This window comes from Penicillium vulpinum (assembly GCF_028829585.1).
Source record: "Penicillium vulpinum strain IBT 29486 chromosome Unknown utg000004l_segment0_segment0, whole genome shotgun sequence".
Classification (NCBI taxonomy): Eukaryota; Fungi; Ascomycota; class Eurotiomycetes; order Eurotiales; family Aspergillaceae; genus Penicillium; species Penicillium vulpinum.
The window spans coordinates 5,828,342-5,851,927 of record NW_026643244.1 but is presented as its reverse complement, the minus strand read 5'-3'; the positions used below and the strand labels follow the sequence as shown (position 1 = coordinate 5,851,927).

Below are 23,586 nucleotides of genomic sequence, written 5' to 3'. Positions count from 1 at the left end.
TTAGTTATAAGCTGAGATATGTACTCTTATTACTTTTTCCTGCGGAGCTATCTTTTACTTGAGAGATATGGTTACCTAGTCGGATAGGGGTTGTCTTGATATACACAATTCCTCAAAGAAGACAAGCAAGAAATATACTGCCAATATGGACATCTCCCGAGGTATCAAGCCCTGGAAACTCAACGATCAAAGAAATTTAGTCTTTGTAAACGCGACGATCGTTGATCCATCCAAGGGCAAATTGATCTGGAATGCTACAGTCCGAATCTCAGGGGGCAAGATCATCCAAATCGTCACAGATAACTCCACTACAGCCACAGACGACCTTCCCGGAGAAAATGTGATTGACCTGAGCGGGAAATACCTGTGTCCGGGCTTGATCGATTGCCATGTTCACATCGCGGTAGTTCCCGGCGAAGCCGATCTACGATCATACAAACACATGACCGAGCGAGTCAGTCTCCTGCGGCAGCCGTACGTGCTCAAATCCATGTTAGACCGCGGCTTCACCTCAATTCGTGATTGTGGCGGCGCAAGCCTCGCGATCAAGGAAGCCGTCGAGGACGGTGTGATCCCAGGCCCTCGTCTCTTCATCGCTGGATACGCACTCTCCCAAACTGGTGGACACGGCGACTTGCGCGGGTCCCACAACACCCAGCTCTGCTGCAGTGGCTCCATCTCCGGAATCAGCAGGATTGTCGACGGCCCAGCGGAGTGCTACAGATACACGCGCGATGAGTTGCGCCAGGGAGCGGACTTTATCAAGATCATGGGTGGTGGCGGTGTTGCTAGCCCCACGGACAGTATTGAACATGTGCAGTTCTCAGATGAGGAGATTAGGGCTATTGTTACTGTTGCACGGAACGCGGGCACATATGTCACGAGTCATAGCTACACGCCTCGGGCGATTCAGCAGGCCATCAAGCTAGGGGTGCGCGGTATCGAGCATGGGAATCTTCTTGACCTTGAGACGGCAAAGATGATGGCTGAAATGGATGTTTTCTTGACTCCGACGCTCATCACGCATGTCATGTCCAAGCAGATGAATTTCCTTTCTGCTGATGGCGCTGCTAAGAACGAGGAGGTTCTTGAGAAGGGACTGAAGGCAATGAAGTTGGCTATTGATGCGGGCGTGACTGTCTGTTTCGGGACTGATCTTCTTGGTCCGATGCATTTTGCTCAAAGCAAGGAGTTTTCGGTGCGCAGTTCGGTTTTGACGCCATTGCAGATTCTGCGCAGTGCTACTGTTAATGGTGCTCGGCTTGTTATGCAGGAAGACAAACTGGGTCAGGTCCAGGAGGGATTCGTGGCAGATCTTTTGATCTTGAAAGGAAATCCGTTGGAGGATATCACCATTTTGGATCGAGTGGAGGAGCACATTCTGGCTGTGATCAAAGATGGGAGGGTTACTACCTCACGTTGGGACAAAGTCAAGGTGGATCTTTGAGGCCTTTAGGGTATATAATGCATTTTTTTGTTATATCAATGATACCGAAGACCTGTATATGGCCACTTGAATGATGGTGCTCGGTCCCGACACCTAGCACAGGCAAAAGAAACGTTACATCGCACTATAACCCGGGTTCTATTGCTGTTTTATCACATATCGAAGCTACTCTGGGGTTTATGAGGGGTGATTGAGAATATTAAACCTCTTCTGTAAACTTCCAAGGGTTCCCACCCCAGCAATCTGTCAAAGTTTATACTTCATGAAAACCAGGCTAATCCTGTTCGGGTTCGGGGCGGGGCGCTTGCCGAGCTCCGCCCAATAACCCTAAATAAAACATAAATAGTTCCATGGTTACTTGATATGAGGTGGGCCGTCTTGTTTTCCAGGGTTGGTAGTAACTTTCCAAGGTTGAAGTACGGAGTTCTGTTTCATCGTTGCATCATACCCTTCGCCGTGCAACGCAAAGAGCACAGTCAGAGATACTGATGCAAAGGAATTGATAAATACCCAACTGGAGAATGTTACTTTAGTACACACCTTGTATCGAGGATATAAGCAGCACACATCACACGCGTTCTTTGCTCTGTTCAATACTCTAGATTGATGCACTTATACCCATAGAATCTAAACTGGTAGGATAATTGAGGAGATGTTGTAATCAAAGGTGAGGCGGACTTAATATCGCCATTTATACTCAAAACAAATGCCTATGCTCAGTTGATCTGTTAAGCAAAACAAAACCATTGTCATGGGGAAGGGACAGGATATTCCCTCTACATACACATACCATTCCAACGCAAGTCTTATTTGAGCAATTGCTGACCTAATGATATTTGCTACAAGTTCTGAGCTGGCACATATCATTCGGTCATACACAAAAAGCACCAAAGGCATGAACAATTTTTGGTGGTGAACGGGCAAGACTGTGTTCACATAGTCAAAATAGGGTTTTAGCAAGGTAATACCTTGCTTGTTTGAAGGGAGCTAATTATATATCGGCAATCCAAATCATTGACGGAATCCAGTACCCGATATTGCCATACCGAATCCTTTCTTAGGATGGCTAAGATATTTTCAATGCCAACGCATTGTCCTGCAAAAGTGCTGCAAGTTAGGGGCAGTCAACTCGGGAGAGTCTGTAAAAGATTTTGACCCAGAGCTGCTATCTTGCGCGTTAATATTTTGGTCACCCTATTCAAGGGGGGAAACAGTATAGAATCACCACTTGTGGCCAAGGAGTTGACAACTGGGAGTATTGAGACCAATCGCTGGTAGACTGGTCGAGGGGGCTGTCCAAGAAATCCTGTTTGTCATAGCCAGGGAGCCGAGAGATCTTATTAAGAAAAGTTCTGCCTCGGCGCTAGCCTCCAAACAAATGAAGATTTTTATGCCATACGAATTCATCCATCACCATAACTATCTCAAGGTGGTTTGTTCCAATCATCGCCTTATAATTCAGGCGCCCAGGAACAAAAGCGGTGTGGATATAACCGCGCTCATGTGCCTGAGCTCATCCCGCAGTTCGGCCCTTATGTCGCTTCGATCTTTAATTCCAGCCTTCTCTCCGCACTGGAAACGAGGATTGGCTACACTCAGGATGCTTGCTGCCAGATTGACGCACCCATCTCGTCTACTGTCATCTATTTAATCTCCCATCTCGACCTTGACCTTGTCCTCTCGAATATTACTTTCCTTTACCTCTCCGCACTCGTCTACCTTGGACACCGAAATCAAGCACAGGGAGCTCTGCATCATTTAATAAAAATAATTTCCAGAAGGAGTCACTGCCGCTCATTTGTCTTGGAGTTACTGTATCTGCATTTCGCCAAAATGCCTGGCTTACCGAGTATGTGCATGAATTTTTGTTTCATATGGTTATCTCCGGGGTTGTGCTGACCTGTCGCCTCACAGCAAATATCGATCTTGACGAGTGTATCGCCCGGCTCTACCGAAAAGAGCTGCTCGCGGATTCAGTAATAGAGGCGATCTGCCTCAAGGCGAAGGAACTCTTGATGAAGGAGAGCAATGTGGTACATATTGCTGCTCCGGTCACTGTGGTCGGCGATATCCACGGCCAATTTTTTGATATGATCGAGATATTCAAAATCGGCGGCTTCTGTCCGGATACAAATTACTTATTCCTTGGTTAGTCACACCCGCAAACACTCAGAGGATGCTTTGTTGAAAGCAGGCATCGGGCTTGAACATATTTGTTGCCCGCTTTTGGTGTGAAGTCTTGCTGATAAGAGAACCGACAGGCGATTATGTCGACCGCGGCTTGTTTAGTGTTGAGACCATCTCACTCCTGGTGTGTCTCAAGCTACGATACCCCCAACGAGTACACCTTATCCGCGGCAACCACGAGTCTCGTGGAGTCACCCAATCATATGGCTTCTATACCGAGTGTGCCCGCAAATACGGCAATGCCAATGTTTGGCATTACTTCACCGACATGTTCGACTTTTTGACGCTGAGCGTTGTGATTAACGATGAGATATTTTGTGTGCATGGCGGCTTGTCGCCGTCTATCCATTCAATTGACCAAATCAAGATTATCGACCGTTTCCGTGAGATCCCACACGAAGGTCCTATGGCAGATCTGGTCTGGTCAGACCCTGATACAGAGCGGGATGAATTCTCACTCTCACCCCGAGGTGCTGGATACACTTTTGGAGCACAGGTTGTGCGGAAGTTCCTAGAGGTGAACAGCATGTCCCACATCCTGCGCGCACATCAACTCTGCCAAGAAGGCTACCAGGTTCTTTACGATGATCGTCTGAGCACGGTCTGGAGTGCACCAAACTACTGCTACCGCTGTGGAAACCTGGCTAGTGTGCTCGAAGTAAGCGACACGGGCGAGCGCTTTTTCAATATTTTTGATGCCGCACCGGAAAATGATGCCCACCGCCTTGAACAGCTGGGTCAGCAGCAGCAGCAGATCAAGGATGGCTCTAATCCAATGGTCGACTACTTCTTGTGAATCCCTGAATCTTCTCATGATACCCATTGGTTACTGTTAATGTTTTGTTTGATGTTAATGTTCATGTATTTCAATTTTCTTTTTTTTTTAAGACCCCAGCACTAGACAGGAGTTCGGGATATAGCTGTGCATTCACAAACAGCTAGATGTGCTACTTGGCATCTGAAACGAAAATATCATACACCAATAATTGAGACTCAGTATGACGCATAAACAATAAACTAGGGTCCAAATCATCGGTACAGTGGGACGCATCTCTAACAGCTTTGTCAAAGAAAGAAACTCATCACGCTTTGAAAAATAAACGATCGCTCAATAACTTAACGAGATAGCTTTTTCAACATTTACCAGTCCTTGGCAATGTCAAAGGACCACTCGAACAGCAGGTGAGTGTGCTGGTCATCATCAATGAACTTCGAGACGGCGTTGTAGTGGCCACGGGCGATCATGCCAGATGGGGCCTCCTCCTCGTTGACTAGAAAGGCATAGTGTTAGTCAAAGCTATATTTGAAAATTAAGAAATAGAAAGAAGGTTTAAATACTCACATTCCTTGGAGTAGTCAACCTTGGTGGTGGTGTTGGGTGCGTAGCTGCCCAGCATCTCCTCGTCCTTGCTGACCCGGATTCCCTTACGCTTGACGACCTGCAGGTACTTGAGGCCACTGAGAACCTCATGGTGGACCTGGAAGGTGACCTTGATGTGGAACTTGGAACCTTCCTTGATCTTGAAAGGCTTATCCTTGAGGCTATCAACAGAGCCCGGGGAGGACAGGTCGATAACGACATCCTCGCGCCCGTCGACTTGCAGAGCCAGGGACTTGATGATGCACTTGCGGGGGTCATTTGGATCAGCAATGGCATCACCAGAATTGAGGCCCAAAGAGGCCTTCCAACGTCTCATAGCTTCATCGTCTGCGTCTATTGCGGGGGAGAGAAAGACGGTTAGCTGGGAAATCACCGAGGGATATGTATTGCCAATCGATTGTAACTGAATCAACGCACCAAGCTGGTTGTACTCATCGAGAGTCTTCTTCTCTCCGACCTTGAAACCCTCGGTCTGGCTGGCAGCGAGCTCATCCTCGTGGTGGTCGGCCATTGTTTACAGATTGATTTAAAAGGCGGGGGCGACGGAACCAAGGATTGGAGTTCGGAAAAGGATGTCGGGGGAAGGGGGGACTGGACAATGAGGAGAAAAGACGAAACAAGTTCGAAACTCGATATGATAAAGAAAAAAAAAGGGCTAAAGCTCGAAGCGTCCCCTGAGAATTGGTGGGGGTTGGAAAGGCGGTGGGGAGAGGGGCGAGGCTATTCGGATTCCTACCGTATGCACATGTTTACGCACCGTTGGTCCTGCACGGTTATATTAATAGGCTGTTTACTGATTGCCTACGGTGTATGGATCAGGCTATGTTTTCTACTTGCAATGTGTAGGTGTAGATAATTGGAATGATCTTATTCCGTACACTACTCCGTAGACCCCAACTATGCCCCAATTCTAAGTGTGGGGCCGAATACATATCATACAGCGAAACCTATTTATAACGAATCAAATGAGACACAGATAAAAATTTGTTAAATCCAGGTTTTCAAAGTCCAAGTTCCCCTATATTCTATACATAACTATATAAAACTAGTACTAATGCTAGTTACCTAGGCCCTATAGAGCTACTAGTCCGAATACATAGCATAATCATCAAAGTATACCTACATTGAAGTCGATATCATCGAGATGTATCCCGTCGTCATTGATACCCGAACAAACAATCACTTCGGGATCAGGACCATGCTCCTCAGTATAGGGACTACTTAAGCCAACAACTTAGGACTCCCATTCAATCGGCTGGAAATCAGGAGTCAGGACCCGCAAACCGCTTCTCCTCTCATTATCGAACACAGTTTTTCGAATGTCATCAGATTTCGGGCGAATCCCATGTTCGAGGAGTTTTAACAAGGAGAAATCGGTTTGATCAGTTGCTATATACCCAGTTTTCATGACTCTTTTTCAAGGGTAAGGAGATTCTAAGCAAAGAGCTGCTTGATGGCTTCGCCTTTGCCTTTAGAAGATATTCGAGAATAGCTTCGTACCCCTCCTTAATGGCTTCGACTAACGCCGTAGAGTCGTCTGGGCGGGTTGAAGGACCTAATAGGGCTTTGCTTACAACTATTAACTCGAAGCTTGATGGCCAGCGCCAATTGCCCAATGTAGCACGGTATTCAGCTGTGACGGTACACACATACGGCTTGGTCGAGTCTGGGAACGCAATATCTCATAAGTCTCCATGTGGTCATTTTGAGCACCTAGGAGAAGCGGATTGCGCTGTGTTTCGCGCTCGTAGGCTAAATCAGTATCGTTGAGCAGTGGCTCAAAGGATGCAATGTTGGTACCAACATGCAGGAATCTTTTGACAAGAGACGGTTTCCATTTCTGGCGGCGGATAGAAGCCCAGAACTTTGGTGATGTTGAGCATTGAATTGACACAGAAATGAGTGCAGGAATGTCTTTCTAGTTGGAAAGAGATTAAGCTACCAGAAGAAACAATTCATTTGGCAGTTGAGAAAAGCTTATCATGTCTATAGGACTCCAAAGCGCTCCAAACGATCCGAAACCGGATACAATGAGTGAGTTTTACGGAGTAGAAAGGGAATCCATACGGAACTTACAACATCCGGTGCATATGTAGATTTATCACAAAAATATGTAAAGATACCTCACATATATTCCGTGGGAAAAGGGGGGATTTCTATAACTACATATGTACATATGTAGCAATTGAATGCAATATTTGGGGAATTCTTGTATATAATCAGCCTTACGTATGTATGTAAGTAAGTATGCACTATCAAGAGACATTTTAATAGACAAAGACAGTTTTCGTAGAGCGAAAGATGAAAATCAAGTCCGCAAAGGGAAGTGTCCAGAATGTAAATGTCACGGGTTCAACAAATAGAATACATTGGGGTATATACAATACACTGTATTGATGCAATTAACCAACCAAAGCTGTTGAATACCCCACATAACAGATCATTTACCGGACCTTACCGGAAGTGGTCAAGCTTCAGAACGACGCAACGATTAGTCGCGACTCGCATCTTCTCATCTCTCCTGATTGTCTTCTTTATCTTTTTGGCTGTCCTTTTTTTTTTCCTTATCAATCGTAATTTTGGTTGCGCTTCTACTCTCCCAACTAGTGTGTGATTTGTTGGTGGTAATATTTGATTCTTGATTTTTGTCGCTAGACGCGCCTGCTACGTGGCCATCGTTGGCGCACCTTTCCCTCTCAAGTCACCCCATCTTCATTTCCACCTCACTCGACATCCCCCCACTATGTCGCGAACACTCCCAAAACAGTTTAATCCGCTCATCCTGGCCGAGGTTGCTCCTACATGTAAGTTGGAATACTCGCGCATGGTGGCGCGATCGCGCGCATCGGCTATCTGCCCGCCTCGTGCACCCTTAGCCTCGAGATTATCGCTAACAATTCCGTGTTACTTTTGACTATAGATGAGGAGCTTCTTTCGCGCCGTCGTCTTGGAAAGACAAACCTCTCTGTAAAGCCTGCCCAGATTGGCACCACAAACGCAACCAAGCCGGAGAACCTAGGCGTGTTCGAGTACGCCCACCTTCGTGCTCCGTTGCCCAAGGACCTGAAGGGCTCGGAGATCTTCCCTTCCCACAGTCCCCAGCAGCACCCAGACACTTACTTCTTGATGGTGAGACCGCCCGTTTTGTCGAATTTGGAAGCCAACGATCACTAACTGACGGCCTCATCATACAGCGCCGTAGTAAGGATGGATTTGTCAGCGCTACTGGAATGTTCAAAATTGCATTCCCCTGGGCGAAGGCTGAGGAAGAGCGCACAGAGCGTGAGTATCTGAAGGCTCGGGAGTACACGAGTGAGGAGGAGGTTGCTGGCAATGTGTGGATCTCCCCCGCATTTGGTATGTTCTGCCCGGGATGTTCTCTCCGTGAAACAAATCCTGACTTTATACTTAGCCCTTGAGCTTTCCAAGGAATACCAAATGTACGATTGGGTGCGAGCACTGCTGGACCCAACGGACATCATTCAGAGTCCTTCCAGCGCAAAGAAACAGATCACTCCCCCGCCGAAATTCGAAATCCCCGCCGATGAGCCGCCCGTGTCACAGCACCGCAACCGCAGAGGTCGATCCGCTTCTCCAAGCAAGAGGTTGGCATCTCCTCGGAAGTCGCGTACCACCCGCACCACCAAGGACGTCCCTAGTACCCCGTCCACAACGGCCGCCAACGCTAACCTTCAGTCGGCACTGGATATCACTGCTTCAGCCCTGATCCCTGAGTTGATCCCTGATTTGGCAGCTGTGAATGCCGAACCGGAAGTTGTATCCAGTAGATCCCCTGGAAAGAGTGCATTCAGCATGCGCAAGTTAACGAGATCTGCTACCGCGGAGCCCGAAGAAGAGACAAAGGAGGAGAAGAAGAAAGAAAAGAAGAAGGCCGAGAAGAAAGAGAAGAAGAAGGAAGAGATCAAGGAACAGGAGGAGCCAGTCGAGGCTCCAGTGGCCGACGATGCTACTGGTGCTATCGAGACAACTCACACTACTGTTTCCTTGGATATGCCTATCAGTCTACCAGAAGTGCCCTCTGCCGCTGAGACTGCAGAGATGATCGCCCAGGCTAAGGGCATGGTGGAAGAGGCTATCAAGGCGGAAGCTGAGGGCGCTACAGTGGAGTCCACATCTGTAAAGATAATCAAGAAGCGCAAGTCGGAGGAGGACGATGAAGAAGAGACAGCCGAATCTTCCCAACGGGCCAAGAAAGCCAAGGTGCTCGAGAACAAGCTCAAGCAGGAACGTGTCCGTAACCGCTCTATCTTCGGTGTCTCCGTGGCATTTGCCCTTGCGTAAGTTATTCTACGCTACAAAGACCTTGAATCAACGCTAACATCATATCTAGGGCTTCTATTCCATACTTTTTCTAAATAGAATGAGGATTTGCTTGACAAAGTCCAGTCTGTTTGAAATTTTGGTCTCTTCTTTTCGGCACGTCTGTCGCTTGCGACAGCCCAACTACCCAAATATTCGCTTCTGATGCCCAATTCCCCTTGTCGTTATCATAAATATATTCCTCGCCGGCGATCCTGAATGCCCTGTGCCAGTTATTGACACCTTTTTTCTAATATTCTGCCCTCCCATTTCCCTCCCTCTCCCTATGTTTTGCACCAGACTTGGTTATTTGGATTGCCTTTTACCCTTGCTCCCCTGATACCAACTTCCCCTCTCCCGCCTTCTACTGCCATGTGGCAGCCTTCCAAGTAGTCAAGGATGCTTCGCTCAATGATAGTGATATGCTTTGATGTTACCAGTTTGCATTTCTTGTAGGATTAAGAGTACATTGGTTTAATGCGATCTTAGTATAGTTGATATCAAAAACTTTTCATGTTCTCATGTTTGTGCTGTTTGGCTACTCCAAGGCTGAACTGAGGTTTATAAGTCAAGGACATTCGCCAAGTCATATGGGTAGGATGGAGTAGAGGAGTCGGAAGATATATTATTTTGAAGCCGATGGACTCGAAGATGGAGTTCCTTGACCAAGCCAATACCCTAGTTGAGTAGCGGGACTTTCTCACAAAACGATGTATATAGAACGAGTAAAGTGGCGGAAGCGAGAATATGGGGCGATCGTGAAAGCACCTTCTCCCCTTGTCAAACAGGGCCCTAAGCCCTGTTAGGCAATAGGTGAAAAATAACGTCCTATAGTATAGAAAGTGTTGGTTTAGACATCTATAGCCAACCATGTAAAAATAGGATATATACTTACTTCGTAGAAGTTATTCCCATCAATTGGCCAATGACGACAAAGTAACCAATGCAAACATGCAAAACATCCATCAAGCTCCGCACCCCGATAACAATTCCATCTCTTTCACTCCTCTCCGCATTTGCACATAACCCAAGGTTTTTCAAATTGACTGGTAACATGTCGCTCCCGGGTCTTGAGTTAACGCAGCCATCTGAGGAAAGATCGCAGGCACCCGCACTACCATCACAGATCAACCTGAACCCAGGCTCGGAATGGCGGTTTGAGGTCGCCTTCGGGCACGTTATCAAAGTAAAGGTATGTGATACTCTCAGATATGATTGACCTCCTTCTGATTCAAGTCTTGCAGCTTCTCAATGGAACCGCCGAACTCTTCGGCACAGAGCTTGCCGAATCGCAAACCTACACATTCACCGGTACGAAGGCGGCAATCTTCACATGGCATGGCTGTGCGCTGGAAGTCGCAGCAGTTGAGACAGCCCCGACTACCTCTGATGGAGTCACACCGGCATTAGGTCACGGCGCAGGAGGCTGTCAAAGCGAATACACGGCAGAAGAGACGCCAATGGTAGAATATGCCAATGTCCACTTTGCGCTGGAGACAATGCGCGAAGAAGCTCAATCGATAGGCAAGGATGGCCCGCGCGTGCTCCTTCTCGGATCTGAAAACACTGGAAAAACCAGTTTGGCTAAGATCTTGACCGCCTATGCCACAAAGATCGGCCGCCAGCCGTTGGTCGTGAACCTCGACCCCACGGAGGGTATGCTTGGCGTCCCTGGTACACTGACTGCGACCGCATTCCGTACCATATTGGACGTTGAAGATGGCTGGGGAAGCAGCCCCATGTCTGGTCCCAGTCCCGTACCTGTCAAGCTGCCGCTTGTGTACAGCTACCCGATGCAAAGCCCGCTGGATGGCGAAGGTGTCGTATACAGACCAGTCGTCTCGCGCCTGGCACTGTCTGTCACGGGCCGGATGGCCGAAGATGAGGATGCGCGTGAAACGGGAATCATCGTTGACACGCCCGGAATCCTTGGAACAGACAAGCCGGGCACCATGGAACTCATTAATCACATTGTCACAGAGTTCGCAATCACAACGATCCTGGTACTGGGCTCGGAACGCCTGTACAGTACCGTTGCCAGACAATATGACAACAAGCCCAGTTCCAGCGCAACAGCAGCTGTCTTTGACGAACAGATCTCCGTCGTCAAGCTTTCGAAATCGGGTGGTTGTGTTGACCGTGACGAAGCCTTCCGAAAGGCAACACGCGAGTCCCAAATCCGTTCCTACTTCTTTGGCAACCCAATCCCCTCCTCTTCACCCTCTTCCGCCATCACACTCTCCCCCCACGCACAACAACTCGACTTCGCCTCCCTCCCCGTATACAACTACACCGTCTCGACAGCAGAAGATGAAGACGAAGACGAATACGACCCTTCCCAGCTGGGCACAGGTGACTCCTTCCTTCCTGGGGGTGGCGGCATGGATGACTATGCCCCACAAGAAACGAAGCAAGAGCAAGACCGCGCCGTGCCCCTCCCTGGCGTCGTGGGCTCATTCTCCGAGGCTGCCGACAACGCGAATTCCAATGCCAACGCCAACGATGGCAGCAGCGTTCCTCTGAAGAAGATCCTCCCACCCGCTCCCTCTGCTCTGGCAAATACGCTTCTTGCAATCACCCATGCACCGACCACGGCGTCCCCCGCTGAAGTCCGCGACGCAAGCATCATGGGCTTCTTATATGTCGCCGACGTTGACGTGGAGAAGGGAAAGATCCGTGTGCTTGCGCCTGTTGGCGGGAGAATGCCTCCACGCGCTATTATATGGGCGAAGCGTTGGCCTGGGGAGTTGGTGGGGTTGGTGGGTTAGGGGGTTTCTTTCAGTCGCATTGTTCTTGCCTGCATTGGATATTTGCATCTTTGGGATATGGAGTTGGTGATTTACCATTTCACTTAGCATGGGGTTATGGCTCGTTATTGCATACATACAATACAATCACATGTGCAGTCATTTTACGGGTGCCCAACATGCGTGTAGTTTATAATCTTGTACAATAACATATTGTTCACTTGTTGGTTTTCTCAAAACTGTGTTTTTCGTATGTGTGTCTCTTGATGGCGAGATACTTCTAAATGGAACGATCCATCCGCTTTTTCCCACTGAAGTAATTTTGTTGGCCTTTTGGTTACACAAAGAAATAGCCATTAGAACCCTAGGAGTAAGCTAGAAAAAGAAGAGCGAGAATTCCACTGCCCAAGGCGCGAGAGGGTTAAGAAATGACCTTGAACCTTGCGGTCTATACACAGATATCATTAGTCTAGGTATTTCGAAGAATTTCCCGGCTGGCTTTGACCTACCTCGGGGGAGGGGAGGGGGGGGAGACTGATTCTTTCATAATATTGGACCCTACTTCTGGGTCGATTCATTCAGTAAGATCTGGGAACAGCTGCTGTCCGGGGTATGCGTAGAGAGAGGATCACACAGGCTCGAAACCGGCTGCCATGAGATCGCGGGGATCTCTTTGATCATATCATGTGGCCCACTCTCCCTCTTCATCAGAGTATAGGTCATCTCCTTCTGGACCTGGTATTGCCTCAAGATTTACCTCGATATCCATATCGGCGTGGCCACTCGACGGATTTGGAAATAGGTCGTTGGAATCAGCATGAGGAGTCCAGGAGGCACTCAAACAGCCCTTGAAACGTCCTGAGTGCAGATTTGAATTTCAATAAGACAAGAGACGTTGAAAAACTGTTCTGGAAAGGGCCATCTAGGCCTGTTTGTGTATATAAGGTAGGATATGAGGTGCTGGTGAACATCATTATATTCGAAAGGATATTTGGAAAGACATGCGAAAAGATGTTTGGAAATATATATATGAAGATACCAAATTGGTACATTCGTAGAATATCCTAACAAATGCTAGTGAGGAAGTGTACAAAGGATAATAAAATGCAAGATCTCTGATATTAAACATATGAAATCAGGGAGCATAACACATGACAGAATTGATATACACAGGTGAATGGGGAAAAATAGATCATAGCGATCAACCTTGAAAGGAATGTTTGATGACGGCATACTATCTAGCCTAGTCCAAGCCCTAACTGATTCCAGGCTGTTTGTACGGTTTGCGGTTTGTACATGCATCCTGAAGCTTCTTGTCAACATATTATAGTAGTTGGATGAGCAGTTCTAGCAACGAGGAGCTAAATCAGTATATAAGCCAGCCCACAGCTGTTTGCTATTAACAAAGGAAGTTTTACCTCTGGTTATGCAAACAAATATTATTAAACAGTAGCCATCTGGAAATCATCTAAATATTGCTATTTGAGCTATGATAGAATTCGATAATCCTTGATAAACCAAGCTTTAGTCTTTCCACCTCTACTGAGAAGATGACGCGGAACCAGCCTGCAACCTCATTATGATAGGCATGTCCCGACGACATCACCACCCCAATCTGTTGCAGCCGGCGGGACAAATCTAACTCTGCAGTCCACTCGCCTTGACTAGTGACAATAGTGTTATCCAAGCACTTGGACAGGTCAATCCATAGGAAAAATCCAGCAATACTAGAGACATACTGAAGCTTAGTTCCAAACCTCTCCAGGGAAGTTGAAGATATGCAAAGTGTAGGGGAGAACCGACCTGCCTTGTGCAAAAGGAATGCCCGCCTCCTGCAAGGCTTGTCCAGCTAAATCCCGATGTGAACGAAGTAATTGACAACTTTTCTGGAGAAATGTCCCCACAAAGTCTTGGTCCTCGAGAACAGCGGTAGCAATACTGCAGGATATATTCGACGGCCAATGGAATCGACTATATTGTAAATCATTTAGCCCTAACATACCGTGGAGCCAAGCTTTGAATTACCTCATTGATAAAGCCGCTTGTAAAAGCCTCTCATTATGGCTAATCAAACATCCCAGCCGTAGCCCCGCTGCAGCGAAATCTTTCGACATCCCATATAGCACATGGATTAGGGCCGGATCCACCCCGAGCGGGACAGCGTCAATTGACAAAACAGAAACAAAGCCAACAGGATCACTGTCCCCGTACACCGATAGTGCGTAAACCTCGTCACTGATGAGATGGATCTGGTACTTCTGACAGAACAGCAATAGCGCCTCCAGTGTCTCGCGAGAGTAGCATCGACCAAGCGGGTTGTGCGGGTTACAAATCAGGAGGGCCTTTATTGTTACCCCTGTCTCATCTCGCGCTTGTAGGAAGGTCTCCTCATATCGAGCCACAGCATCTGGGCTAAATGGGTCGTCCCCGTGGAAGGGAGTGTAGATTAGTTGGCAGTCCGAGGGAACGCGGAGATCTCCCGTGAAGGACCCGTAGATAGGTTGACCTAGTAAAATTCCGTCGCCGGGATTGGTTAGACTGAGAGCACAGAGGGCGTTGAGGCTTGTCACGCCATTTGCGAAAACAATGTTGTCAGGTGAGATTGGTGTAGCGGGGTGAAAGTAGGTCGTAATTAGATTGGTCATGGCGGCTCGAAGGCGGCTTGAGCCGAAGGAGCCTTCATGGTAGGTGAGATTCGTGCTGTCAAGGCCTGGTGATACCTGTTATTTACCCTTGTCTTAGCGGTCTTGTTTCCTGTGAGGAGTACAGTGGGTAGATGGGTAGGTTAGAAATTTACATGCTTGCGGATATATTCAAGCATTACATCTTGCATCAGGAACTACCATATGAGTAAGTACATGCATGTCCATAATTGATATTGGCTAGTAGGCTTTTGTGGTCATCTTACATTTTCAGCATTGCTGAAAGACACAACATTCTGCTTGTTATCTGTGTCAAAGTGCATCTTGCTTAGGTAGCCATCAGCCAAGCCTGCCTTAGCATATCTTTCTCCGCGGGTCGAAAGCATCACAGATCGATGAGTTTAGGATGATGAGTGCTAAAACTAGGAAAGAGACTCTTCTTCAGATCGAACATATGGAAATCCCAACGACGACGGGCATAAGAAGCAAATACTGGAATATGTATGACAACAGTCTACATACAGTTTCGGACTTTGACGGACTCCGGCATCAAGCCGGTGATGAGGGGTAAAAACAGGGCTATTTCCTAGGTATATATGCTATGCTATGCTATGGATGCTATGCTAATGCTATGCTAGTACAATACAATACAAAACTCCATCCAATCCTTGTACACAATGCTCCCAAATATACACGCTTTTTCAGAAATCAAACCACATGAAGTACACGAGGCAATAATCACCCATAATCCTCACTCCCATCTCCTCCATTCATCAACAGCCTTCCTCATCTCCTCATCACAATCATACCCCTTCGACTGAGCAACCAACAACTCCTCCCTCCTATCAAGGAACCTCCGTTCAGCCTCAACTCTCCTCTGCGCAACAGACCTCAGCAACCCGAAATCATCCCTAAGAACCGCCTCCTTGAACTTCGCCCGCATACGCGGCGAGTAAAGCTGACAGCTGGCCTCCCGAGTGCGACCAGGTCCATCACCGGGCAAGATCCGCATCTTCGTCGTGACCATGCACGCAATAGGATGGCTCAATCTCGCCAGCGGCCAAACAACCTCATCATAGCAGTCTTCACAGACACACATCTCCGGCAGCGACGGGATAAAGTGCCACGTACTAAGAGCAGGTCTATCACGACGACAATCACGCAGCACGACCTTGCGCCGCGCGTAGTTAAGGAACTCGCGCGTATCTGGCCGGCGGGTGCGCGAGGAATCCAGTTCAGCACGGGAAGCAGACCCATCGAGGAGATCGATGAATTTCACGAATCGTGGACTGGACGTCACGAAGTCGCACACCCGCTCGACCGGGTCGGGGTTTGGCTGGAAGGTGTCCCGGTGGCTGGGCATCAGGATGCGTATGTTGCGCGCACAGCTGCTGCAAACGTGGAAACCTGCGAGGTCGCCGCCGGTCTCTGGGTCGTATATCCGGTACCAGGACTGTTCGGCAACGATGCGGCCAGGACAGGGGCGCGTGCCGGGCGGTGGGCGGGTCATTTGATAGAGGAGCTCGAGGCTGTCGTGTTGTTTTTTTATCATCTGAGCCCAGGCGAGACGGGTCCATGCGTTCGCGAAGGCACAACGTGTCTTTTGCCCGGTTGCCTTCAAGGCGCTTTGGATGAAGTAGTCGCGGTAGCGGGAGTGCGCAATTTGGCTCATGCAGGATGGGCAAATGTCTAGGTGGGTAAGGCCCTTGAGCGTATACCAGTCTTGATAGCCTGCTACGGCGATGGTTCGCGGGCACGGAGAGAGCCCCAGGCCCACCGAGCTAGAGCGCTGTGGGGATGTGCCTTGGGGTCGAGTGGGTGAGGTATGAGTATGAGCCAGCGATCTGTCGGCGTTGAATTGGGTTGCGACTTGAGTTGATGTAGGCTTGGGCATATTCATCTCGGGTGCTGCTCGCAAGGGATGGAGAGCTCCAGACATCGACCGAGCAGGCGGCATTGTCACCGATGCTGCGCGGGCACGTGAGGCTGGGGGCACTTCATGTTGCGTTCGTTGGATAGGCACACGCGGAGGCCCACGCGAAGGTGAGTGCGATGATGTAGCAGGAGCTGGGGCTGGAGGGGGCAGAGAGATGTCGAGAGGGTTTATTTTGATAGGCTTCACGGTTATGGAAATTTGTCGTACCTCCGGGTCCGACATAGACCCTGGGTCCCGCTGTTCTTGTCGCTGGCGGAGCTTCTCATCAATGCGCTCTGCGAGAGTGGGCCCGCTCGGCAGAGCTGATACAGGAACCGTGGACACAGGCGCCTGGGGTTGCTGTGAGGGTGGTTTGTTGTATGTGGTGGCCGAATCGGACAAATATCCCAAGCTAGGCTCCCGTCGAAAGCGCTCTGTCGTTGGTCTTGTCATCGGAGGTGCATGCCTTGCACTGTTGGATCGACTTATGGAAGGCTTGAGCGGCTGTAAATATGCCATGTCGTGTACAGGAGCTCGAGCACCACTACGATCCGGCCCACTCGGTCCACGGGAGCCATGGAACGTATTTTGCATTGGCAGCGCCTGTCTGCCAGCATTGATATTCTGGCCCTGAGAGGTCGGCGGGGGTTCCCGCTGTATATCAAGCTCACGAATGGGCTGTTGCTGGGCCGGAGGCCGAGATGGTGGGCCGCGTGGTTGGCTTGCAGTTGAGGGCGGCGGACGTTTTGGCAGATCGTCCGTCTCAAATCTGACAGTGTTCCGAAAGACCGGCTCTTGAACAGGCGGCGTCATTGGCCCTGTGCTTTCATCTGAAGACACACTCCCGAGACCAGACACACTGGGAACACTGTCAGGGGTGGTCGACGATGGAGGGGGTGAGTTGGCGGAAACTATGATGGGATACTGATCAACAGCCCCTCTTGTATGGACACCGTCGACCCCCGGCTTATCGCTAAGCTTGGAGAGACCGTTTAGCTCCTTTGAGAGGGACTGGGGCTCTTCCTCGACGCAGGGCGCTGGAGGCCATTGCGATCGCGCCCGTCGAGGGCCTCGAGAGAGAGTCATTTCTAAAAATTTGTTTTGGCCAGACAGAGAGTATGGAATATGTTTGTTTTAGGACGTTAACCTGGGGCGTTGACGTCTCGTGGAATAGCTCGGGAAGTGTGGCTCATAGTATAAATAGTCGGATTTGAAAAGTGTAAAAATTGCAGAGGGGCAGAAAACTATGTTACGTATGAAAGAGAGAAAATTTTTCACGAGAGTAGACAAAGATGCACGCTTTAAGTGCGTGCGCGCGCCGGGTGTACCAGGGTATATAAACATTGGTGGATGGCATCGGGCAGCACCCTGAGAGAATAGGCCTCTGATAGGCCATTTGAGTGATTGGGCCAGAGCAAAAATACTAACAGGAATAGCTTCAGGCCGAAGGAAAATCACGAGGCAAGGATAGTAGTGGAACTGTGAAACAAATGGTTGAGTCACCGTCACCACAAAGGGGTGTGGCTATGGGCAGCTTGTTGATCATTGGGCACGAACTGGAACCTCCCGGGTACTGCCGTTGCGTTTCAGGTCGACTTATTTAAAATCAAATCAGACCACTGGGTCATTGGGCAACAAATGGAAATCTTCACATCCCACTACCTCAGGGGGTTGTTTAGAAAATTTCAAACAGATCCGAGGCTAATGGCCTGCGTGATGTCTCGAATGTCTGAAGTGTAGGTATGTATGGAGCGGGGGGAGATATATTTTCATCCAAGGTTTCCATGATGCAGTCAGCGGCAGATGATGCAAAGTCGGTGCTATGTCGCCCTTGTCATGCAGGTCAATAAACATGCCGGGGACGTGGGTCGTGGATTTGCCCCTCATGGGGCTCCGGGTGGCTTGCATCTCGATTTTGTACGGAGAACAGAAGCGCCAATACGGCGGCAGATCAAACCAGGAGGGATGGGCGCCATGAGTCTCTCTGAGAAGGCACAGCTTCTTTGAATCTGTTGGATATCTCTGTGTTTTAGAAAGCCTGTGTTGCGTATACTATAGGAAGTATGTATACGGAGTACGTATATACCCCTTGTTCCGACCCGACGGAAATGGCGTCATATCTCTGTATGTTTGAATAGTCAGCCTGTCAATTGTGTTGGATTTGGGGCCTGTGTTAACCACATGATCAAATTCAAATGTGCTGTATAAATACCAAGAATGGAATTGTTGAGTCTTGTAAAAAAAAAAAGAAAGAAAAAACAGTGAAGAGAAGAGGAAAGAAGGAAGCGCAACAATTCCGTAGTACCCCTGGAGATGGATTGCGGGGATCGATGACAAATATGAAGCTGTGAAAAGATATCTCCGTATTTCCGTTGCTACCCCCACCTACTTATTTACTATGTTTCGCTCTCTTCTACGCAGTAGTCCTCGACTTACAGCACTTCGCAATCATACCGCCCCTCCACTCGTGAACCAATTCATTCCAATTCGCAGCATGTCCGTCCCAGCAACCATGAAGGCCGTAGTGGTCGAGGAGACAGGTGGCCCCGAAGTACTGCAATTCAAGACCTCACACCCAGTTCCTACCCCACAAGCAGGGCAGCTTCTAGTGCGCAACAATATTTCCGGCGTAAATTACATTGATACCTACTTTCGAACTGGCTTGTACGCCTCACCCAAGCCCGAGATCTTGGGCCGTGAAGGCGCTGGCATTGTCGTTGCTGTCGGTCCCGAGACCTCTGGCTTCCAGGTTGGCGATCGGGTTGCATGGCTAGCCAATGGTGGGTATGCTGAGTACACTGCAGTGCCAGCAGCTTACACTACGAAGATCCCCGAGGGGATCAGTGATGAGGATGTCATGGCGTCGTTCCTGAGTGGTATGACGGTGCTTGCTTTCGTAAAGGAGACTTATCCCGTGCAGAAGGGTGACTGGGTGCTTCTCCATGCAGCAGCTGGTGGTGCTGGTTTTCTTATGACGCAGATTTTGAAGACCCTGGGTGCCAACGTCATTGGTACCGCCGGCGGCGCAGAGAAGTGTGCGCTTGTGAAGAGCCTCGGTGCCGATGTGGTGATTGATTACCGTAGCGAGGAGGGTAAGGACTGGGTCAAAAAAGTCAAGGAAGCCACTGGTGGTCGTGGTGCCGATGTTGTCTACGATTCTGTCGGCAAAGATACCTGGGAGGGAAGCTTGGAAGCGGTCAAACGCAAGGGTACTATCGTTTGGTTTGGCAATGCCAGCGGGCCTGTGCCCCCGCTTCCTCTTGCGTATGGCATCTCTCTCTCCATATTAGTCTTGGCTAGTGATACTCATGATATTTCAATAGGAAAATTACCCCCAAGTGTGTCAAGATTGCTCGGCCGACACTCTTTGGATACATTCAGACTCGTGAAGAGTTTGATTTCTACACCAATGAGCTATTCAGCCTGCTGAAGTCGGGCCAGCTCAAGACCAAGATCCACAAAATCTATCCCTTGGAGGACATTGCTCAGGTGCACAAGGTATGTCGTCTCTGTCGCTATTCGCGGGATATTGTAGTTATTGTGTATTCTAACTCGCTCGATAGGATCTGGAAGGACGGAAGACCATGGGAAAGCCACTCCTGAAGCCATGAAGCAAGGCATCATTATTTTAAATATTACAAATATATGATGATCCACTGAATTCAAGACTACGATTTGGCACTAGAAGGGTGTGAATATTCCTCAATAATAATCCATATGGGTTTCATTTCGCTTCAGCATTTGAGTTAAAAACATATTTGGAATCATCCGGGCGGATTCGCAGCAGACTGATTACGCAGTAAACAGATAACTGCACTCAGCGACTTTTCAGTCACTGGTCCTCTCCCTCCAGTTAACCCTTAGTTTCCTCGTTCTTCTCAATAACAATAGTCTCCTTCGAAGTCTCGGTTAGTTCCCGGCTGGGCTGGCCCTCGGGGTCCTGGTCCTTCACAGTTTCCTGCTCATCCGAAGTCTGGGTTCCCTGGCTGCGGGTTCGTCCACCCCTGGGCTGTCCCTTAGGTTCCTGCTTCTTCGCAATCTTCTGCTCATCCGAAATCTGGGTTGCCTGCCTGTCGGTTGGTCCACCACAGGGCTGTTCCTCAAGTCCCTTCTTCTTCGCAGCCTTCTGCTTGTTCAAAGCCTCGGCCGCTTTCTTGGCCTGTTGCTTTTCCAGCTGCTCCTTTTTCTGCTGGAGCGTCTTGGCGATGACCTCCGGTGCGATAACAGGCTTGATCCTCTCCGGATTGACGAAATATCCGATGGTTCGATCAAGGCGCTCCTTAGGGGTCTCACCGAACGGAACGTTGTGTGGTGGCTCATTGCTAAGGCGGACGGGGCGCGGCTCTCCCTGGCGCATGCTTTTCTTGCCTTCCTCAGGGTGCGGGTCCACCAAACCCATCAAGTCTTTAACTTCCTCCAAGTCCCAGCCGAAGTTCTCAAGCGCGTGGATAATTTGCCAAACGACAATCATGGGATCCTCACCCAACGGCCGGTCAAAGCTCAACTCATGTGTCACCATGTGCAAAGCCCACTCAGCCGGGGTGGGCTCAGGTGGCTCAATGATAGACTCCTTTGCGCGGCGGCGTGCGACTTCTTCTTCATCGGGAATGAACTTGATAGGAGCGGGCTCCACGTAATCCATCATCCAGTCGTTGTACATGAACTTGTAGTTGCTTGGCAGAACGTCCAGGATTTCATCGAAGAAGTACTGTCCGAAGTTGGTTTCATAGACATTCGCGATAACCTTCATGCCAGGCAAGAGATGGGGAAACATATCCCCCTCGAGGAAAAATTCGAAATCGTAGGTTGGGGCAAAACCAGCATCCCAGTCGATCTTTTCCCAGGGAGCGAGGTCGAAGGGGCCTCTAGCGGGATCACGGAATTCCTTGGCTCGAACCCTTCCCAGTGGGAGGAGATCGGGGGCCATTTCCCCGTAGAGCGCGATGGTTTCATCGGTAGGTTCCTCCAAAGAGATAATCTCAAAGCCATCGATGTCTTGAACCATTTTGGCTTCGATCAGCTTCATGTTGGCGAGAACCTGGAATTTGCGAGCAGTCCGATCATTTCCGACAATTGCTATGCCATATTTGACGGCCTTCCGAGCCATATCAGTGGTGAAGATATTTGGGTCAGCATGTCGAACATGTGTCCAAGCCTCGGGGTCATCCACATCGTTGAAGTAGTAGCCACCAAATAGCATGGAGCAGGCACGGTTAAAGGCGCCAGGACCCGGATGCCGGAGAAGTTGCCGATTCATCCACAACTCTTTGGCAGATCGATCACAGGAAATGCGAGCTTTCTCGAGATCCTCCGTCTGCTCGGGACAAACATCGTGGTAGAGGAGGTAAGAGAAAAAATTCTTCATTGTATCAGTGCAAACTTTGATATCCTCCTCAGTCTCGGGGTTGTAATAACCCATGAAGTACCCAGTCCTATCAAATAGATTAGCATTTGTGACTTTGGATAAGTATTCAGATATTTCAACACTCACAGATAGCCAGTGGCAACATCGTTGAAGGTGATTGGATATGGCTTATCCCTCTTCGGAAAGATGGCCGTGGTGCAGCGAGCGTCCATTGCCTCTTCTTTGGTCATCTCCTTCAACTCCGAAGGAGTCACTCCCTGCAAATACTTGGGGCCCACGCTGACACCGCCGTACTGTAGGTACTTGAGAAAAACCTTGCGTCTGTAGGGCTCTAGGCGTCGCTTGTACAAGAAGCGCTTGATGCCCTCATCAATTCGACTAGATGGGTCATATTAGTAGGTGTTATGTCATAATCATAATCTTCAAGGATCTTACTCGAGGATCGGCAAAGCACTGTTGTCAAGAGTTAGATGTTATTTCAGTCTAGGAGGGGTCAATATGGATGTACATACGGATCATAGATCTTCTTATTCTCTTCAAACTCCGCTGGAGTAATTGGTGCATCGGCATAGAAGGGTTCGAATCCCGAGGGTGCATTCTATAGAGACTGTTAGACAAAATCTAGGCAGCAAGTATCAGTACCACGGTCGTACCTCTCCCCTCTGACTCTTGGGGCGCCTTCTATTCTTCCTCTTTTTCTTCTTCGACTTCGAAGAAGCATTAGCGTCAAGCTCCATGTTTGCAAGAATCCTTTCCTCATCTGGATCATGCTTGAATCCCACTTTGGGATCTTTCTCCGAGACTGCACCATCGTCCACACCCGAGGTCTTTGCAGTTTTCTCCGGCTCTTTTGTAACGATAGCAAACTTAGGTGATTTCGGCAAAGTGCCTCCATGCTCAGCTTCAGCTTGACCCTGCGAAGCATGCTTGTTAAGCTCCTCAACCTTTAGAGTACTGTCAGCATAGTATTTTATTTGAAAGTCTGAAGGGATCTGGATCTGGGACACTCACATTATGCTCGCTCTTGTATGCGACCTCAAGCTTCTCGAGCTCAGCCGGGTCCAGGAAATGAACACGAGCAACATTAGCAGACGACGGACGCTGCTTCTTGGAAATTGACTGCGGAGTAGAAGATGCTTCTTTGATTGCTTCAGCATGCTCTTGGTCCGGGATGGCGGGGCCAGCGTGAGCAGTGGCACCGTCGCCAGTAGTCATAGCTTCAGTAGGCTTCAGATGCACATCAGAAGCACTGGAATCCAGTAGCGGAGAAGCCGCAATAGACGAATTGTCTTCGCGAGTAGGATCAGGATTATCATCCATGATGAATGATGAAGGAGGTTTAAAAGATGTTTCCTTGTCACGTAAGGAGATGAGAAAGGATAAGAAGAAAAACAAAAGAATGGATAGCAAGCAGTTTAAAAAGTTCCAAAGCTCCACGTGTGCTTAGTCGTCGTGATGCTTAGTCGCCGCGGTGCTTAGTCGTCGTGGTGCTTAGTCGTCGTGATGTTGAAGCTCCCGAGGTCAGGGCTGCTGGCAACGATAATGAGATTAAATAACCTGGTTTTCACATCTCCTTCACTCT

General features: G+C 49.0%; 9 protein-coding genes across 9 annotated transcripts; 5 read left to right on the top strand and 4 right to left on the bottom strand.

The window, feature by feature from the left end:
- Positions 1–145: 145 nt before the first annotated feature.
- Positions 146–1,447, top strand: N7479_010689 (metal-dependent hydrolase family protein; the record flags this gene model as incomplete). The annotated part of the gene is made up of 1 exon (XM_057258380.1): positions 146–1,447. One exon carries the CDS (start codon positions 146–148, stop codon positions 1,445–1,447), a length of 1,302 nt encoding a protein of 433 aa, XP_057105838.1.
- A 1,833-nt stretch (positions 1,448–3,280) lies between these two features.
- On the top strand, positions 3,281–4,430 carry N7479_010688 (serine/threonine-protein phosphatase; the record flags this gene model as incomplete). Its single annotated transcript, XM_057258379.1, has 3 exons — positions 3,281–3,296; positions 3,362–3,595; positions 3,709–4,430. 3 exons carry the CDS (start codon positions 3,281–3,283, stop codon positions 4,428–4,430), a joined length of 972 nt encoding a protein of 323 aa, XP_057105837.1.
- Positions 4,431–4,774: 344 nt separating this feature from the next.
- On the bottom strand, positions 4,775–5,526 carry N7479_010687 (rho GDP-dissociation inhibitor; the record flags this gene model as incomplete). The annotated part of the gene is made up of 2 exons (XM_057258378.1): positions 4,775–4,905; positions 4,977–5,526. 2 exons carry the CDS (start codon positions 5,524–5,526, stop codon positions 4,775–4,777), a joined length of 681 nt encoding a protein of 226 aa, XP_057105836.1.
- A 2,232-nt stretch (positions 5,527–7,758) lies between these two features.
- On the top strand, positions 7,759–9,391 carry N7479_010686 (KilA-N domain-containing protein; the record flags this gene model as incomplete). Its single annotated transcript, XM_057258377.1, has 5 exons — positions 7,759–7,819; positions 7,936–8,144; positions 8,210–8,372; positions 8,428–9,313; positions 9,367–9,391. 5 exons carry the CDS (start codon positions 7,759–7,761, stop codon positions 9,389–9,391), a joined length of 1,344 nt encoding a protein of 447 aa, XP_057105835.1.
- Positions 9,392–10,389: 998 nt separating this feature from the next.
- Positions 10,390–12,103, top strand: N7479_010685 (cleavage polyadenylation factor subunit CLP1; the record flags this gene model as incomplete). Its single annotated transcript, XM_057258376.1, has 2 exons — positions 10,390–10,527; positions 10,580–12,103. The coding sequence occupies 2 exons, from the start codon at positions 10,390–10,392 to the stop codon at positions 12,101–12,103; spliced, it is 1,662 nt and encodes a 553-aa protein (XP_057105834.1).
- Positions 12,104–13,550: 1,447 nt separating this feature from the next.
- On the bottom strand, positions 13,551–14,727 carry N7479_010684 (pyridoxal phosphate-dependent aminotransferase; the record flags this gene model as incomplete). Its single annotated transcript, XM_057258375.1, has 3 exons — positions 13,551–13,809; positions 13,886–14,053; positions 14,108–14,727. The coding sequence occupies 3 exons, from the start codon at positions 14,725–14,727 to the stop codon at positions 13,551–13,553; spliced, it is 1,047 nt and encodes a 348-aa protein (XP_057105833.1).
- A 748-nt stretch (positions 14,728–15,475) lies between these two features.
- Positions 15,476–17,725, bottom strand: N7479_010683 (uncharacterized protein; the record flags this gene model as incomplete). Its single annotated transcript, XM_057258374.1, has 1 exon — positions 15,476–17,725. The coding sequence occupies one exon, from the start codon at positions 17,723–17,725 to the stop codon at positions 15,476–15,478; it is 2,250 nt and encodes a 749-aa protein (XP_057105832.1).
- A 1,312-nt stretch (positions 17,726–19,037) lies between these two features.
- N7479_010682 (quinone oxidoreductase family protein) lies at positions 19,038–20,250 on the top strand (the record flags this gene model as incomplete). The annotated part of the gene is made up of 3 exons (XM_057258373.1): positions 19,038–19,903; positions 19,963–20,137; positions 20,203–20,250. 3 exons carry the CDS (start codon positions 19,038–19,040, stop codon positions 20,248–20,250), a joined length of 1,089 nt encoding a protein of 362 aa, XP_057105831.1.
- A 242-nt stretch (positions 20,251–20,492) lies between these two features.
- On the bottom strand, positions 20,493–23,324 carry N7479_010681 (uncharacterized protein; the record flags this gene model as incomplete). Its single annotated transcript, XM_057258372.1, has 6 exons — positions 20,493–22,071; positions 22,131–22,382; positions 22,440–22,457; positions 22,517–22,602; positions 22,658–22,948; positions 23,016–23,324. The coding sequence occupies 6 exons, from the start codon at positions 23,322–23,324 to the stop codon at positions 20,493–20,495; spliced, it is 2,535 nt and encodes an 844-aa protein (XP_057105830.1).
- Positions 23,325–23,586: the final 262 nt, after the last annotated feature.